Source organism: Podarcis pityusensis, assembly GCF_964106645.2.
Source record: "Podarcis pityusensis genome assembly, chromosome: 7".
Taxonomy (NCBI): domain Eukaryota; kingdom Metazoa; phylum Chordata; class Lepidosauria; order Squamata; family Lacertidae; genus Podarcis; species Podarcis pityusensis.
Genome location: NC_138031.1, coordinates 58,637,374 through 58,653,645, shown reverse-complemented (window position 1 = coordinate 58,653,645; position 16,272 = coordinate 58,637,374). Strand labels below are relative to the sequence as shown.

General features: G+C 42.3%; 1 protein-coding gene across 1 annotated transcript in view; it reads left to right on the top strand.

Moving 5' to 3' along the window:
- ALDH5A1 (aldehyde dehydrogenase 5 family member A1) overlaps nt 1-16,272 on the top strand; it is a 17,417-nt gene extending 1,145 nt beyond the window's left edge. The window contains exons 2-10 of the mRNA XM_081014202.1: nt 1,325-1,408; nt 2,633-2,803; nt 4,044-4,160; nt 4,494-4,637; nt 5,841-5,984; nt 7,295-7,453; nt 11,436-11,605; nt 13,316-13,374; nt 13,555-16,272. Of these exons, the coding sequence (XP_080870328.1) occupies nt 1,325-1,408; nt 2,633-2,803; nt 4,044-4,160; nt 4,494-4,637; nt 5,841-5,984; nt 7,295-7,453; nt 11,436-11,605; nt 13,316-13,374; nt 13,555-13,760 (1,254 nt within the window). The 3' untranslated portion in view covers nt 13,761-16,272. The remainder of the gene's footprint in view (nt 1-1,324; nt 1,409-2,632; nt 2,804-4,043; nt 4,161-4,493; nt 4,638-5,840; nt 5,985-7,294; nt 7,454-11,435; nt 11,606-13,315; nt 13,375-13,554) is intronic.

Below are 16,272 nucleotides of genomic sequence, written 5' to 3'. Positions count from 1 at the left end.
CTGCTCCCTAAAATATCACTGGTTTGCTCATTTCTATATATAGGGTGCCGACATTCTGCATGTGCAAGTGACTTTAGATACCTATTAGGTTCATAAATTATCATACAGCATATATTTAACACAAAAAAACAGTGACAGTTTGTTGTTGACAAAGGAAGCTGGACATATAAAGGGCCCCATTACCTTCAGTAGCTTAGGGCCTCATCAAACCTAAATCCAGCCCTGATAGGAAGGGTGAGGGTTGTTGTCCCCCCCCCCCCGTAAGTGTTATGTTAGGCGATCAATCAATTTCTTCCCTTTTGGTATTATGTATTTGCTGCAAGTTGCTTGTAGACCTTCTGGTGACAAGCAACTAATCAGTTTAGTGTTTTGTTTGTTTTAAAAAAGGAGTGTCTCCTAAGTACAGAGCATAGAAACCTAATGAAATATTTGAGGTACAAAGTTGATGGTCAAAAGGTGTGTGTGTGCCAGGTCTTGTGATCGATTAGGTGGTGTGGGGCTTACCTGTCCCCATCCCAATATTTTATTCAAGTTGGCACCCCTGGTACAGAGTGTTTCCCCCTAACCACCTGGGCATCACTGACAGCTAATGATAGCTTTCCATAAAATATCAAGCATATTGGCACAGTACACATGTATGTTTTTCTTGCAATATAAGTGGTCCAGAGACATATTGCTTGAAGTCGTATAAGGCTATGCATATAGTAAGTTCCACTGCATTCAGAAGAGCTTTTTCTCTAGTAAATGTGGTTTGCAGTGTGGCCTTAAATATATAGGCTTTATTTTGCCTTTCTAAGCGCCAAATACCTGTTTTTGGGCAGATTTGAAAAAAAATTCTACTGGGGTAGATAACCAACTGTTGTATATACATTATTATGCCCTGGGGATGTCTCATGGGAAGCAACTCATAAATGAAGTAAATAATAAAAAAATAACTTGCACCTTCAGAGTAAAGGAAATCCTTTATTTGTTCATTTGTTTCCCCATTAACTACATTCCCTGGGGTACTTTATGTACAATACGTAAGAAACATGGGGAAATCATACATGTATTAATTATAATACTTAAGTTCCATCTTTGAGTGGAGATGCATGTTGTTGTTGTTTAGTCGTGTCTGACTCTTTGTGACCCCATGGACCAGAGCACACCAAATTTAATTTTATCAACTTTTGTTAGTAGTCCTGTTAGAATTGAACCTGAATCTACTTGCAGGATTATTGGGAGACAAGCAAATTTAAATGCTGTAAAGCATGCAAGTAATATTGGAGTAACAATAATTTTTGCACTTGGCAGTGATACTGCTAAAACACTATTTCTTTTTCAGGAAAGAGCTGCTTTACTTCGTAAATGGTTTGATTTGATGATAGAGAATAAAGATGACCTTGCAAGGATCATAACAGCAGAGAATGTAAGTATAAAAAGAAGGGGAGGGGACATATTTCTCAGGGATTTGGGGCTGAATTTCAGGAAGCTAGTTACAAGAATCTCACCTAGAAGGTGAAGCAATCAGTGGATGCAGTTCAGACATCATTCCATGTTGCAGTAGGTCACGACAAATGCAGAAACTTTCATGTGTGACTTTTTGAAGCTTCCCCCCCCCAAAGTAACACAGAAGACCTGATTCCGAAGAATCTGCTTCTAAGAAAGTTTGTGTAGGGTTGCAGGTGCAAGCTTGTTTATTTCTTTTAAAATGTTTTAACCTGCTTTTCCTGAGGTCAAAATGGCCACAGGACATTTAAACAACCATCTAGTAATCTTAAATTATGGATGTGTTGCTTCTAAACATCTCAGAAACTAACTTCACATCTTCTAAAATAGTTAGGTTTTATGTACTTTATTGAAGGTTGATGAAGGAGAGCAGTTCCAAATCTCTACATGGATGTTATTCCATAGCCTCGGAGCACTCAATTGTGAAGACCATGTTTATTGCTGCTGTTCTAACACTGTGAAGTGAAGGCTCTTGGAAGAAGGCCTAAGTAACTGAACATAAACAGCATGGAAGGCTGAAATACAAAGTAGATGCTACAAGAGAAATATGGAGGTCCAACCTCATATTTCCCTCATAAAAATAGTTCAGGGGTCAACAGGGAAACTTCTAAGGAGACCAGGTGAGGGGACTTTACCCTTTCACACCAGGTACTTTCTCCCCGGAAGACTCCATCCATCCTCCCATCTTCTGCTTAGCAGTGCTTAACGTTTTCCTTCAGGCAGGTAATAACAGTAGGCAAACCCAGCTGAAAAGGAAATTGCCTAGTGGACAGGATTTTTTTGCAGAGGAGAACTAGCAGACGTAGGAGGAATTAAGCACTCTGCCCACTAATTCTTGGTTGCGTGCATCCTACGATGTACATTATCTTGGCAAATATGAGTCTAAATCCACATTTCTAAGACAACATCTCCTTCATATATGCAGAGACTGTCTAAGCCTTCGACTCTTAAGGTTTGTATCAGATGGAGGAGGACTTTAAAGGCAAGTGCCAGCACTTGGAAGGCAGTTTAGACATTTAAAAATCGCACTTTAGAATGAAAAACAAACGTGATCACACAAATCCTTCATTGTAATCATTTTGTTGTGGGAGAGACGTTTTGTAGTTCTCTGCATGTGAATGTCTGCCTTCTGAATCATTCACAGGGGAAACCCCTGAAGGAAGCACAGGGTGAAATTCTTTATTCTGCTTCTTTCTTGGAATGGTTTGCTGAAGAAGCTCGGCGCATTTATGGTGACATCATCCCGTCTTCTGCAAAGGACAGAAGAGTTCTAGTTCTTAAGCAGCCTGTGGGAGTTACTGCCATCATTACTCCTGTGAGTTCAGCTGACTGTTTAAGTCAGACTTTTACTCTTAATATTCAGAAGAGGCAGGATTAGTGATGCCCCGAGGCCAATGAATTAAAATTATTACAATGAAAACTGAAATTTTGCACACAATATACAGGTTTTAAATGCATTGAAATATATGTGCTATGCTAGGTAAAGGTAAAGGACCCCTGACAGTTAAGTCCAGTCACGAAGAACTCTGGGGTTGCAGCACTCATCTCGCTTTACTGGCCGAGGGAGCCAACCTTTGTCCACAGACAGTTTTTTCCGGGTCATGTGGCCAGCATGACTAAGCTGCTTCTGGTGAAACCAGAGCAGTGCACGGAAACGCCGTTTACCTTCCCGCCGGAGTGGTACCTATTCATCTAGTTGCACTTTGACGTCCTTTTGAACTGCTAGGTTGGCAGGAGCAGGGACCAAGCAACGGGAGCTCACTCTGTTGCAGGGATTTGAACCGCCGACCTTCTGATCGGCAAGCCCTAGGCTAGTGGTTTAGACCACAGCGCCACCCACGTCCCATACCTATGCTAGGACTTGGGGATAAACGACAAATAAAACCTCACTAGCTACAGAAGCATCACTCGCTGGAAAACTCACCCAGTCCTCTTTATGCTTTCTGAGCTTTCAGCAAGTACTTTAGCACTCTCAGGCTTATCCTGTCCTTTAGCATAAGTCTCTCGGGGTAAGTATAAATATCTGTTAATTAAAACAGCCCACAACTGGAAATAATTGTGCTAGAGCAACTAAATTTAATAACAGCATAAAATTAACAAAATTTAAAAGCTAGCTGAACGCAATAGAAGGCATTTTTAAGGTCACTTTAAAAGTCACCAGCAAAGCGGCTACATCTGCAATGCCATGATTGTATGCAGTTCCCAGGGAAGTGAATTTGAGATGTGGGGCTAATGGTAGGCTTGCTGAGTCTTCTTTCTGGTATCTGGTGTCCCTACTTGGTAACTACACAGTTTCCTGCAGAGACAATGGGATTCCAAACCATTCAGTGGAAGTTAAGGTCCCATTTTGTTGGTGGAAAGGAGAGTGGCTTTTATACATGGTTTGATGGTATCTAGAAGTTGCCAGGATCTCGGGAGCAGATGGATCAAACAACAGCCAAGGATCTAAAAGCTTTCTATCTTGCTAATTTCCCCCTCAAATTTCAGAACTTGCCAGTTGTTTTATTGCACCAATGTGCACACAGCATTTAAATGCACCTGTTTCTTCAATTTAGTGGAATTTTCCAAGTGCTATGATTACAAGGAAAGTCGGTGCTGCTTTGGCAGCTGGCTGCACAGTGGTGGTGAAACCAGCAGAAGATACACCCTTATCTGCTTTAGCACTCGCTGAGGTGAGATTTTTATATTGATGAACAGTGGATTAATTATTACTATTTATTGCACTTACTAGTCATTTTTTTCTAAGTCACTCTGAGTTATTTGTAGAATAGTACAAAGACTGGAACCAGTATAAAGCTAAAAATGGAATAAAAATCTAAAAGCATTCACATACACTATATAAAAGGCAGATTAACTTATTTTTAAAAATAAGATTATTGAAATTATGTGTGGTTTTTAAATGCTTGTGACACACTTGCAACAAGACAAAGCTCAGCACCATCTTCAGTTTGTTGTTTATCATTATTATATAATTCTAACCAGTTTCATGCTTTTTTTCGCTGCAGCTTGCAAATCGGGCTGGAATACCTGCAGGAGTGTATAATGTTGTTCCCTGTTCTAGACAACAGGCAGTAGCGGTTGGGGAAGTGATGTGCACTGATCCTTTGGTAGCCAAGATCTCTTTTACAGGCTCAACGGCTACAGGAAAGGTAAGCTTCTCAATGTTGGCTCATAAACTGCTGCAAATTTGTGGCTAAAATACATAGCTAAAATGAAGTTGCTAATTGGGTAGATGTTATCTTGTCTAGTTTGTTTTGTTTTTTAATAATATTTTTATTGATTTTCATTATGACAAACATCACATTAAATAAAATAAACATTTAAAAGAAAATAAAAAGAAATAAAAATTAAAAACTTCACAGTGCTGTTTATATATTCAATAGAACATCCAAATGTGGGATTTCTCAATTCTCTTGACTTCCCTCTACCCCCTCCCGTGGTTCCATTGTTTTATGATTAATTCATGCATGTCCATGTAATATTATTCATCTAATTGTATCCAGTTCTATCTTTTATCATAATAATGCAAATGTTTCTTAAAATCCTGCTAATGTATCAACTTGTATACAATGCTTTGATATATATGCAATAAAGACTTCCCATTCCCATTTTGTAATTTGTTATTGTCTTGATTTCTAAGTTTCTCTGTTAATTTAGCCATTTCCACATATTTCATTAACTTAATTTGCTAATCTTTTTTTGTTGGGATCTTTTCCTCTTTCCAACATTGGGCTATCAATATCCGTGCCGCTGTAGTCACATACATAAAAAGATATCTATATCTATATATCTATATCTATATCTTGTCTTGTCTAGTTTGACCCTTACTGCCATCCCTTGAAACTCAGTCTAAAACCAGTAGTCATTTTCCATTCACTTACATAATTGGATCAACTCATCTCAGACCAGTGTCTTAATGCATGCAAAGTGGTATTAAAAAGAATGGGACTGTTTCAAAGATTCACATCTATTGCTTTAGAGAACACCCCATGTCCAAGGCTGGGCACTGTGTATAATTAGGAAAATTATACTGTGGTTTTAAAAGTTGTTGGAAGCTGCTCAGAGTGGCTGGGGCATACTACTACTACTGCTATTACTACTACTACTACTACTATTTATTATTATTATTATTATTATTATCATCATCATCATCATCATCATCATCATCTAAAATAAGCACTGAAGACTTTGAGATCTACATTTACTCCTTAGATTAGAAAAATGAGTAGGTAGTTTAATAGGGAACTTGTGATTTCAACTACAGAGTATTCTCTCGGCATTCAAAAAAAGCTAAGTTTGTATAATTCATCTTTGTAGGTGTACAGCTTTCTGTGTTTCCTGTGTACTTGCAGATATTGCTGCGCCATGCTGCTGGCACTGTGAAGAGGGTCTCCATGGAGCTCGGAGGACACGCTCCATTCATAGTGTTTGATAGTGCTGATGTAGACAAAGCGGTAGCAGGAGCTTTGGCTTCCAAATACAGAAATTCAGGCCAGGTGAGATTAATCTCCCCTGTTTTCACCCCTACCACACTTGCAGATAATTTGAGCGCTGCTCTTTTACAAATTTGGTTATGCCTTGTACTGGGGCAGGGGGGGTGGACACAAGCAAAGACGTTTCACCCCTCATTCTTGATCTATAAAAAGCAGGTGTCATAATAATAAGTCTGACAGTTCAGAATACAACCCAGCTATAACTAAGCAGAGTTCAGTTACAGTGGGACCATTACATTCTGGAAATAAAAAAATTCCTTCCTGTAGCACCTTAAAGACCAACTAAGTTAGTTCTTGGTATAAGCTTTCGTGTGCATGCACACTTCTTCAGATACATTCTGATTTACTTAGAAGTGTTATTGATTTCAAGGGGAGTTTATTCATGCTTGGGTGGAAGTCCAGTTCTGGGACACTTTGAGTCTACACTAGCTGTACAGACTAAACCCTTGGCTTTAATTTGGAGGGCAGTACTTAAAACTTTTGCCTTTTCCTTTACTTTTAACCTCTCTTGTGGTTAGCTAGTGTTGCCCTCTGAAGACTTCTGCCCTCAGCATTTATTGCACTGGAATCTAGTTTGAAATCTGACATTGTTGCTCATGAAACTCAGTTGTGTCGCTGATGAAGGTAGAAACCAAAGCATTTGCATGTAAAACGGAATGCTTCCATGCCTCCCATGATACACAGCCGAGCACAAACAGAGCTCAGTAGGATATGTCAACAAATATTATTGCACATTTCACAGTTTTATGTCAATCCTACTAATGAGTTTAATAGTTTACAATAAATTTTAAAAATACGTTATGTATTTTCACCATTCCTTATTAAAATTTGATACTTCCTGATTCCTAATTCTTCCAGTCAGTTTTGCCATTTCAGCATAGTCCATCCATTTTATCTGCCAATCTTTCTTGGTAGGGACTGTATTTTCTTTACATCTCTGAGCTAGCAGAGTCCAGACAGCTGTAGTCGCATACATGAATAATGTCTTCTGGTCATTTGGAATCTCTGCACCTAAAATTCCTAAAATAAAAGCTTCTGGTTTCTTAAGAAAAAGCTTTCTATAACATTTTTTTCAACTCATTATATATATCATCTCCCAGAATGCTTTTACCACTTTGCACATCAGCCACATATGATAAAAGGTTCCCTCTTTCTCTTTACATTTCCAGCATACATTTGATCTTGATTTAAACATTTTGGCTTATTTCTTAAATTTCTACCCCACCCTTCCTCCCAAAGGAGCCCATGACATTAAACAACAAAGCACTAGTGTATGCCTAACTGAAAACAAACGCTATTTCTTTTGACTTTAGACCTGTGTGTGTACAAACCGCTTCTTGGTGCAAAAAGGGATCCACGATGCATTCGTAGAAAAGTTTGCACGAGCCATTAAGTCAGAGCTACGTATTGGCAATGGGTTTGATGAAGGGACAACTCAGGGACCGCTAATTAATGAAAAAGCTGTGGAAAAGGTAAGTGTTTTGTTTTTAATTTTTTTGTGGTACGAAGAGGTATTGCCAAGTTACGTTTGTTGGCTGTGCCAATGGAATAATAACGAACTACAAAATTCTACTTGTGTGAGTGCCTGAGGGCCCTGCTCCTTCTTGCCACTTACCACCTGGCCCGGGGCGGGGCTTGAAACCTCAAAAGGACTGCTCTGCTGCCCAGGAGGACTCCCCTGTGTGAGTGCCTGAGGGCCCTGCTCCTTCTTGCCACTTACCACCTGGCCCAGAGCGGGGCCTGAAGCCTCACAAGAACTGCTGTTCTCTGCTGCCCAGGAGGACTCCCCTGTGTGAGTGCCTGAGGGCCCTGCTCCTTCTTGCCACTCACCATCTGGCCCAGGGCGGGGCCTGAAGCCTCATAAGGACTGCTCCTGCCACTTACTATCTGGCCCAGGGTGGGGCCTCACAAGGACGGTTGTTGCCACTGATGCTGCTGCTGCCCAGGAGGACCCGGAGGGACGCAGAGTTCTTTTTAACATGTTTTAAAATTTTCCTTTCCCTTTAGATTTTTTATATATGGGGGTGGGATGGATGTTTGGGTGGGCTTGGGAATTTGTTTGATTTTGATGGATTTGTTATTTTTGCAGTTTTTATTTGTATTGTTTTATTGTTTTCGGGGGGGGTTGTTTTTATTGTTTTAAGGTTTTATTGTTTTAGGCTGGGAAAGAATAACATTAATTGCCATCAATGGAGGCTAATATGAGGCTTGGGATTGCTACCGTGGAGGGGCGTGGGAGGTATGGCAGTGGGGGCAGATGTTATAGGCGAAGGGGATCGAGATATGGATATGCTCGTATCCCTTCCAATCTGCGCCTCATCCCGAGGGACGAGGCTAGGGTGAGCAAGGATTACTCACCTACGTCACTGGTGCTGTGCAATGCCAGGTCTATAGGCAACAAAACTGCCACCCTGCGAGATTTCTTTACCTTGCAGGGGGTCGACCTGGCTTGTGTGACGGAGACCTGGGTGCGCGAAGGGGAAACAGTTACCTTACGAGAGATGGCGCCCCTGGGTTTCTCCGTCCTCCACCAGTCACGGACTGTGGGCTGGGGGGGAAGGGTGGCATTATTAATCCGGGAAGATTGTCCTTTCAGGGCTCTACCATCACCATTGATCCCCGGCATTGAATGTGTTGGCCTAGTGTGGGGCTCCGAGGAGAGCTTGGCTGTCTGGCTGGTGTACCGGCCACCTAGCGCACCAGCAGCCACCCTGTCAGGCCTACTGGAGGCGGTGGCTGGCTGGGCCTTGGAGTTCCCTAACCTATTGGTATTGGGGGACTTCAACATCCATGCCAATCCCTCCTCACAGGCTCTGGACCTGGTGTCTTCCATGGCGACACTAGGGCTCTCCCAATTTGTTTTGGGCCCCACACCAAGCAGGCCACACGCTGGATTTGATCTTTGGCGTAGGTATAGATGTGATCATGTCTCCTTCCATGAAGGTGCCATGGTCTGATCACTACGCTCTGAAAGCCAGGATTGACTTTCCACCCCCACCCTGCTTAGGTGGCGAGCCGATTTGGGCTCGCCCGCAGAGGCTTATGGACCCTGATAGATTCCGCCAAGCCTTGCAGGACCTTGCTCCCCCTGGCGACTCATTGACTGAGCTTGTTGAGGGCTGGAATATCCAGCTCCTGGCAGCCATTGATGAGATCGCACCTAAGCGCCCTCTGCGACCCCACAGAAACCGGGCTCCCTGGTTTACCGAGGAGCTCCGGAAAATGAAGCGGGACCTCAGACGGCTAGAGCGAGTATGGCGGGGTGCCCGTGACGGAGCCTCAAGAACATCTTATAGGGTTTTTATGAAAACCTACGAGATGGTGGTGAAGGCTGCTAAGAAGTCTTACTTCTCGACCTCCATTGCATCCGCTAGCTCTCGCCCGGCGCAATTATTTAGTATAATTAGGTCTCTAACGTCCCTTGAGGGACAGCCAAATTTAAATAACAATTTGACACACAGCTGTGAGGCATTTGCGAGCTTTTTTGCGGAGAAGGTCTTGTTGCTCCGCTATGACCTCCCTGCCAATTTGGATACAATAAAGGAACTGGAGGCCCCTCGACTGTCCTTGGGTCCAGTATTGGACCACTTCGACCGGATATCCCCAGCCGATGTGGACAGACTCCTCCGAGCTGGAAAGCCCACCACCTGTCCTCTCGACCCATGCCCGTCTTGGCTGATTAGAGCGTGTCCAGATGAGGTGCGGGCCCTCCTGGGGGATATCATCAATTTGTCCCTTGGCACGGGGACATTCCCAGGAGAACTGAAGGAGGCAGTGGTGCGCCCGCTCTTAAAGAAAACATCATTAGATCCCTTAGATCTAACCAATTACCGCCCGGTTTCGAATCTTCCGTTCCTGGGTAAGGTGATTGAGAGAGCGGTTGCTGAACAGCTTGGTGGGTTTCTGGATGAAACATTGGCTCTGGATCCATTCCAGTCCGGCTTCCGCGCTGGTCATGGGACCGAGACAGCTCTGGTTGCCCTAACAGATGATCTTCGTAGACAGCTGGACCGAGGCGGGTCGGGGCTGCTGATTCTTCTAGATCTGTCAGCAGCTTTCGACATGGTCGATCACGAACTCCTGGACCACTGCCTTGCTGACGTGGGGATCCAGGGCACAGTCCTTCAATGGCTGCGCTCGTTTCTCTCTGGTTGGGGACAGAGGGTGGCGCTTGGGGAGGAATTGTCATCGCGCCACTCCTTGGTGTGTGGAGTACCTCAGGGTGCGATACTCTCCCCGATGCTTTTCAACATCTTTATGCGCCCCCTTGCCCAGCTTGTCCGGAGTTTGGGGCTGGGTTGCCATCAGTATGCTGATGACACCCAACTCTATCTGTTGATGGATGGCAATCCTAACTCGGCCCCAGACACACTGACCAGATGTTTGGAAGCTGTGGCTGGATGGTTACGTGGGAGCCGGTTGAAGCTAAATCCTTCGAAGACAGGGGTCCTGTGGCTGGGACGGGACAATATGGGTTTGGGGGGGCAACTCCCATCTCTTGCAGGGGCGCAATTAGTGCCAGCACTGTCCGTTAAGAGTTTGGGTGTAATCTTCGACATCTCCCTTTCCATGGAGGCGCAGATTGCAGCTATAACAAAGGCGGCATTTTTCCATCTCCGCCAAGCTAAGCAGTTGGCTCCTTACCTCTCTCACCCTGACCTAGCCACTGTGATCCACGCGACGGTCACCTCCAGACTGGATTATTGTAACTCGCTCTACGTGGGGCTGCCCTTGAGACTGACCCAGAAACTCCAGCGGGTGCAGAATGCTGCAGCGAGACTCCTTACGGGGTCTTCGCTGCGAGATCACATTCACCCTGTGCTATACCAGCTGCACTGGCTCCCGGTGGAGTACAGGATAAGGTTTAAGGTGCTGGTTTTAACCTTTAAAGCCCTATACGGCCTAGGACCCTCATACCTACGGGACCGCCTCTTCGTCCTGGTATGTCCCACAGAGAAACTTACGGGCTTCAAATAAAAACATCTTGAAGGTCCCAGGCCACAGAGAGGTTAGGGTGGCCTCAACTAGAGCCCAGGGCTTTTTCGGCTGTGGCTCCGATCTGGTGGAACACTCTGTCACAAGAGACCAGGGCCCTGCGGGACTTGACATCTTTCCACAGGGCCTGCAAGACAGAGCTGTTCCACCAGGCCTTTGGCCAGGGCACAGCCTGACTCCCTCCTTCGGCAATCTTTGCGGAGCTCTGGCCCAATGGTTGCCATTGCCATTGCCATTGATTTGATTTGAATTAATTTTATAATGAATGATTTTAGAGTGTTGTGTTGTGTTGTACTGTTGTACTGTTTTATTGTTGTTAGCCGCCCTAAGCCCGGCTTCGGCTGGGGAGGGCAGGATATACCGTAAATAAAATTTATTAGTATTATTATTATTACTTGGGATATGAAAACCACCCTTTTGTGGGAGAGCCTAACACTGCACTTGCTTTGTTTCCCTCAGGTTGAAAAACATATTCACGATGCTGTTTCCCAAGGAGCGTCCATAGTTACAGGAGGAAAAAGGCACAGTTACGGGAAGAATTTCTTTGAACCGACTCTTCTCAGCAATGTCACAACACGCATGTTGTGCACACAAGAGGAGACTTTTGGTCCTTTGGCCCCAGTTATGAAGTAAGAGTTTATTCTGCAGATCACACACTAACAAACTTTGATTATTACATCAAAAATGGCAATTTCTGTCAGGGATACTCTTCTGTATAATGACTCCTGTTAACCTTACCATATTACACACTTGGAGGCAAGATGGATTGTGATAAGCATAGAAGTAGTTCACAACAGGAAACAGCTGACATTTCTCCTACTTATTACATGCGTCCCTTCCAGACAATTCCTGGATTAAGGATCACGCTCCCAAGTATAATGTTTGAATTGGCAAGGAACTGTCCCTACACAAATATACTCTGCGATAGCCACAATTGCAGCTGTGTTTTTTGGAACCATCGCAGTCTTGGAAGTGCAATACAGTTTACTCATATAGTGATGGCTTCCCTGCTAATTCACATTTCTCAAAGTCAGCGACAGTCAGGAGGGATTCTGTGGAGCAAAAGTATCTGGCTGGCAGTGGGGAACTTTCCCTTATTTTATATTGCCATGTATAAAGACAACAGCACCCCTTTCCCAACTTCGGGTAGAAAATTTGCACAGACTGTGTCAGTCATTTTGTGTTTCTTTATATATTTATGTATATAAAATATAATCAGGTGCCACCTTAGATTTCTTTTGAAAACTTTAGTGGTATGCATCCCAGGCATAATCTTGTTACAATTTATGTGGCTAGCCTGAGAAAGGTAGGTATTTCAAAACCATGTCAAAATACAATAAAATGCCTATGCCTTTAATTTCTGATCTGTTAGCACTTTTCACAATCTTTTCATGATCATTTTTCATGTGTCCTGAAGTTTGCACAAGTGTGTAAGAATGAAGCCATTTGCCTCTTTCACAGTGATGCCCACATTCTAACTTCTCTGGTGCCTCAATTTTATGTATTTTTATTTCTTATATAGCTTGGGTAGGTAATAATAATAAATAATATTTTTTTATTTATATCCCGCCCTCCCCAGCCGAAGCCGGCCTCAGGGCGGCTAACAACAATAGTAGTGCTTGAATAGACTTTTCCCAAGGGATTTCCTGAGGGAAACTCTTCTGGATGTGCTAAAATGTTGCAAATGTTGACTTACTGGGAAGTCTTGTCTCATAGTGTGGGAATATTGTTTGCATTATGTGTGGTGAGGCACACCACCAACCCTCTTCTAATATGTTTCAAACACTATGGAGTGACCTGGATGTCAAAATATATTTACATTAGGTCTCGCATTTGCTTAGCTATATTCCAGCAAATGCTCACTCAAGAAATTACGTGGTGGTTTTGGTAGCCATTCCCAACCTTTTTCTCTTAGGGCAAAATTTAATGTCACCAATGGACTTCACTTCCCCAGATTCTAGACTACATGGGGGTGCTGCAGCGGAGAGGTGTAAAAGTCTCTATTGTGCAAGCAAATAGCCATTGTTGGATGTCACCTTTAGAAAATTCTTCCCCATTTCCCCACCCTGTTTTATTTTAACCTGATGAAACTGCATAGGATTTACTAATCTTCCCATAATCGGTGTCATTTTTAAACATGCAAATGTATTGCTGATGTTGGAACACATCGTGTAACTTTTATACTAGCTTAATTCATGGGAAGTTATGGAAATCTGCGTCAGTCGAGAGAGTGGGGATGCCATCACGAATTTCCCATGGGAGAGGCCTCTAATTGCACACCACTTGCAATAAAGCAGTTCTTCCATTATTATTTACATCTCCTATTAATACTTTTGCAGGTTTGATACAGAGGAAGAAGCTCTTGCCATAGCAAATTCAGCCAACGTGGGCTTAGCAGGTATGTGAGTTCTTAACACTGCAAATCTACAATGCTTAAGGAGGCAAGATGGGGTATGGTTCAAGCTACCAGGCCACATCTTGACTTTACAATTTCAAGCTTAGAGAAATGACCTTTCTCCCAGCAAAACAACAAACAAAAAACTCCAAACTGTTTTCTATTCAATGCTATATTTTGCAGGTTATTTCTACTCCCGAGACCCGGCCCAGATCTGGAGAGTTGCAGAGAAGCTTGAGGTTGGGATGGTGGGCGTTAATGAAGGCATCGTGTCTGCCGTGGAGTGCCCTTTCGGTGGCGTAAAACAATCTGGGCTGGGAAGAGAAGGTTCAAAATACGGTATTGATGAATATTTGGAAATAAAGTATGTCTGTTTTGGAGGTTTATAGTAGCCAATTGTTAGGAGTCTAACCTATTCAGAATGCCTAGAAAACAACCTTTTGGGGCATTCATAAGCTTTAGCAAGATCATTTGTGATTTTTCATTCCCTCTTAAAATGGAAGTAATAATGTTTTTGTAGAAACGTCATTACTTGTAGACATGACGATACATATAGAACAACTCTGGTATTCTGTATACACAGGTTGTAGGAATATAGGTTTATTTATATTACCTGTCTTAACCATAATGCAGGGACAAATAATGTTTCAATTCCCTATTGTGTTTCAGAGGAATTTGGAAAAACTTTACTAATTAAGATGTATGATTTACCTTGAGTGTCTGTTAGGGGGGAAAGGCAGGATAGAAATAAATGATTTTTGGAGAGTAGCAAAGTAGGAAAAAGATCCTCATTTACCCTTTCTCATGCGCTGAGCCAGGTGTGAAATAACTGAATAATTGTGCCAAATGTTGACTGTTTCTTTTTCTAATGTTTTTATTATTTTCTGGGTGCCTGTCTTAGGGCTTCTAGGAAATATTTTCTAGGGAAGGATGTATTGCACTTTTTCATATTGTTCTTCAGCTATTGGCTGGAGCTGAAAAATGGCCTTGAAGGTATATGCACAGTTCTGACAGAATCCTCCCTATTACTTACAATAGGACTAGAGCATCTCTAAGGAGATACTTGTGATTTGCTCCTAGCAGCTGAGCCTTGTGACCAAATTATCATGCATTAGTACAACAGCACAGAGATACAAACATAAACTGTTTCGTATGGGTGGGGTAACATTGTGTCTTGCAAAAGCTGTAATACACTGAGACCAACTTGGACCAATAGCTCCACAAGGAAGTAATATTTATTTGAAGCGCCACAGCACAAAAGCTCACACCTCCATAGCCCATCACACTGCTCTAGAGCTCTGTTTCCTATGTCTATTCTTGCCAAGTAATATTTCTTCTCTGAAAGACTTGTCTGATCCTCCATGGCCCTCCTGCTCATTCTAGAGATTACATAAAGCAGTTAACTTGGTACAAGAGAAAAAGCTTAAGACCTGGGGAAAAGTGGGGGGCGGGCGCTATGTGGGAGGACTTTAAAGCTTCCTCCATGAACCTATTTGAGTTAACAGTGGCATACAGCTAGAATCCCAAAAGTTGTTTATTTTACCACCACACGTTAAGACTTTTGATGGCACAAGATAAAAGCACTTTTGTGCTCTTCCCAGTGAGCTTTAATGTTACCTGCATGTGCTCCATCAGGCCTTTTCTGTATGAGCTGCTGTTACGTTCGAAACATAAAAAGATTTAACAGTTCTGCTTTGCTACTGCTGCATTCAATTGAACATGCACTTTATTTACATTGCAAAACTTCATTTGACATTTTGCAATATGTTTTCAAGTGGACTTAGCTATGCAATCCCCTTCCCTATCAAATCTGCTTGCGATCCAAAGGGCTGCTTCAGATGAACCAAAAGGGCTTGGAACAAACATTTGAGGTCTTCCTTAAGTGCGAAGCTTCTGCCATTTCACTGACAGTTCTAAGAGACACCACTTGGCTCGAGAAGTAGTTCACAGTGTAGCCACGAGCATCCAGCATTCAGGAGAAACATAAATCCAGATCTCATTCGGACACACACAACTAGTCGCTTGTTTCTCCCTATTTTCTTATCTGTTCATTAACCTCCAAAATTGATACAGGTCAGCTAAGCTTATTTTGGGTGACTTTGTACTACAAAACATTGGTTCTGCTGTATTATATTAGGGATAGGTTAAATAGTGGCACTATAGCGACTCCTGAAAAGCACATTATGTAGCTCTAATTGCTATTCCTAAAAAAAATAAATTACAACCAAGATGAAGCTTGGTCTGTAATGCCAGCAAACTGAGTAGTTCCTGAGGAAATCACTGTCAAATGGTACTGAGGAAGAATAATTAATCTATATAATCTTACATACTTTTTTAAAAAACCCAGCAACAATAATTTTTACATTTGTGGGCATACAGGCTAGTACCACAGACTGATCTACAGTCTTACAGACAAGTCTAGAAATGCTTCCTGTTATATTATTTAAGGCAGTTGCTCTACATGTAATTCAAAATCTGAAACACACACAAATACAAAACTAAAACAATCTAGGGATTCAATACAGCCCAAGCTTGTCAACGCTCCTCTTTTGAGGAAAAAGAAGCAAAACATTTGAGAAGCACAAATTGTTCAAGTGTAACAAGATACTACTAGCCTTATTGGAGAAATTTTCTCTTGGGGCTGGATCAGCTAAGTGTTAATATGCATTTGTATGGTATGTTTACATAAAAAATAACAAGAGTTATTATTTGTATACAGTAATTCACTAACAGAAGGTGATACTTGAATTCTTACATTTCACTTTTGTGTGTAGATTTGCTTTGGGTGTTGGGAAAACAGCTGTGTGTCATAAATGTTTAACTTTAAAATTGGTGGACATTCACATCTACTGTCAGATCTGTGACATTTTGTAAGCGTATTAAAAAAATAAAAAAATCCTA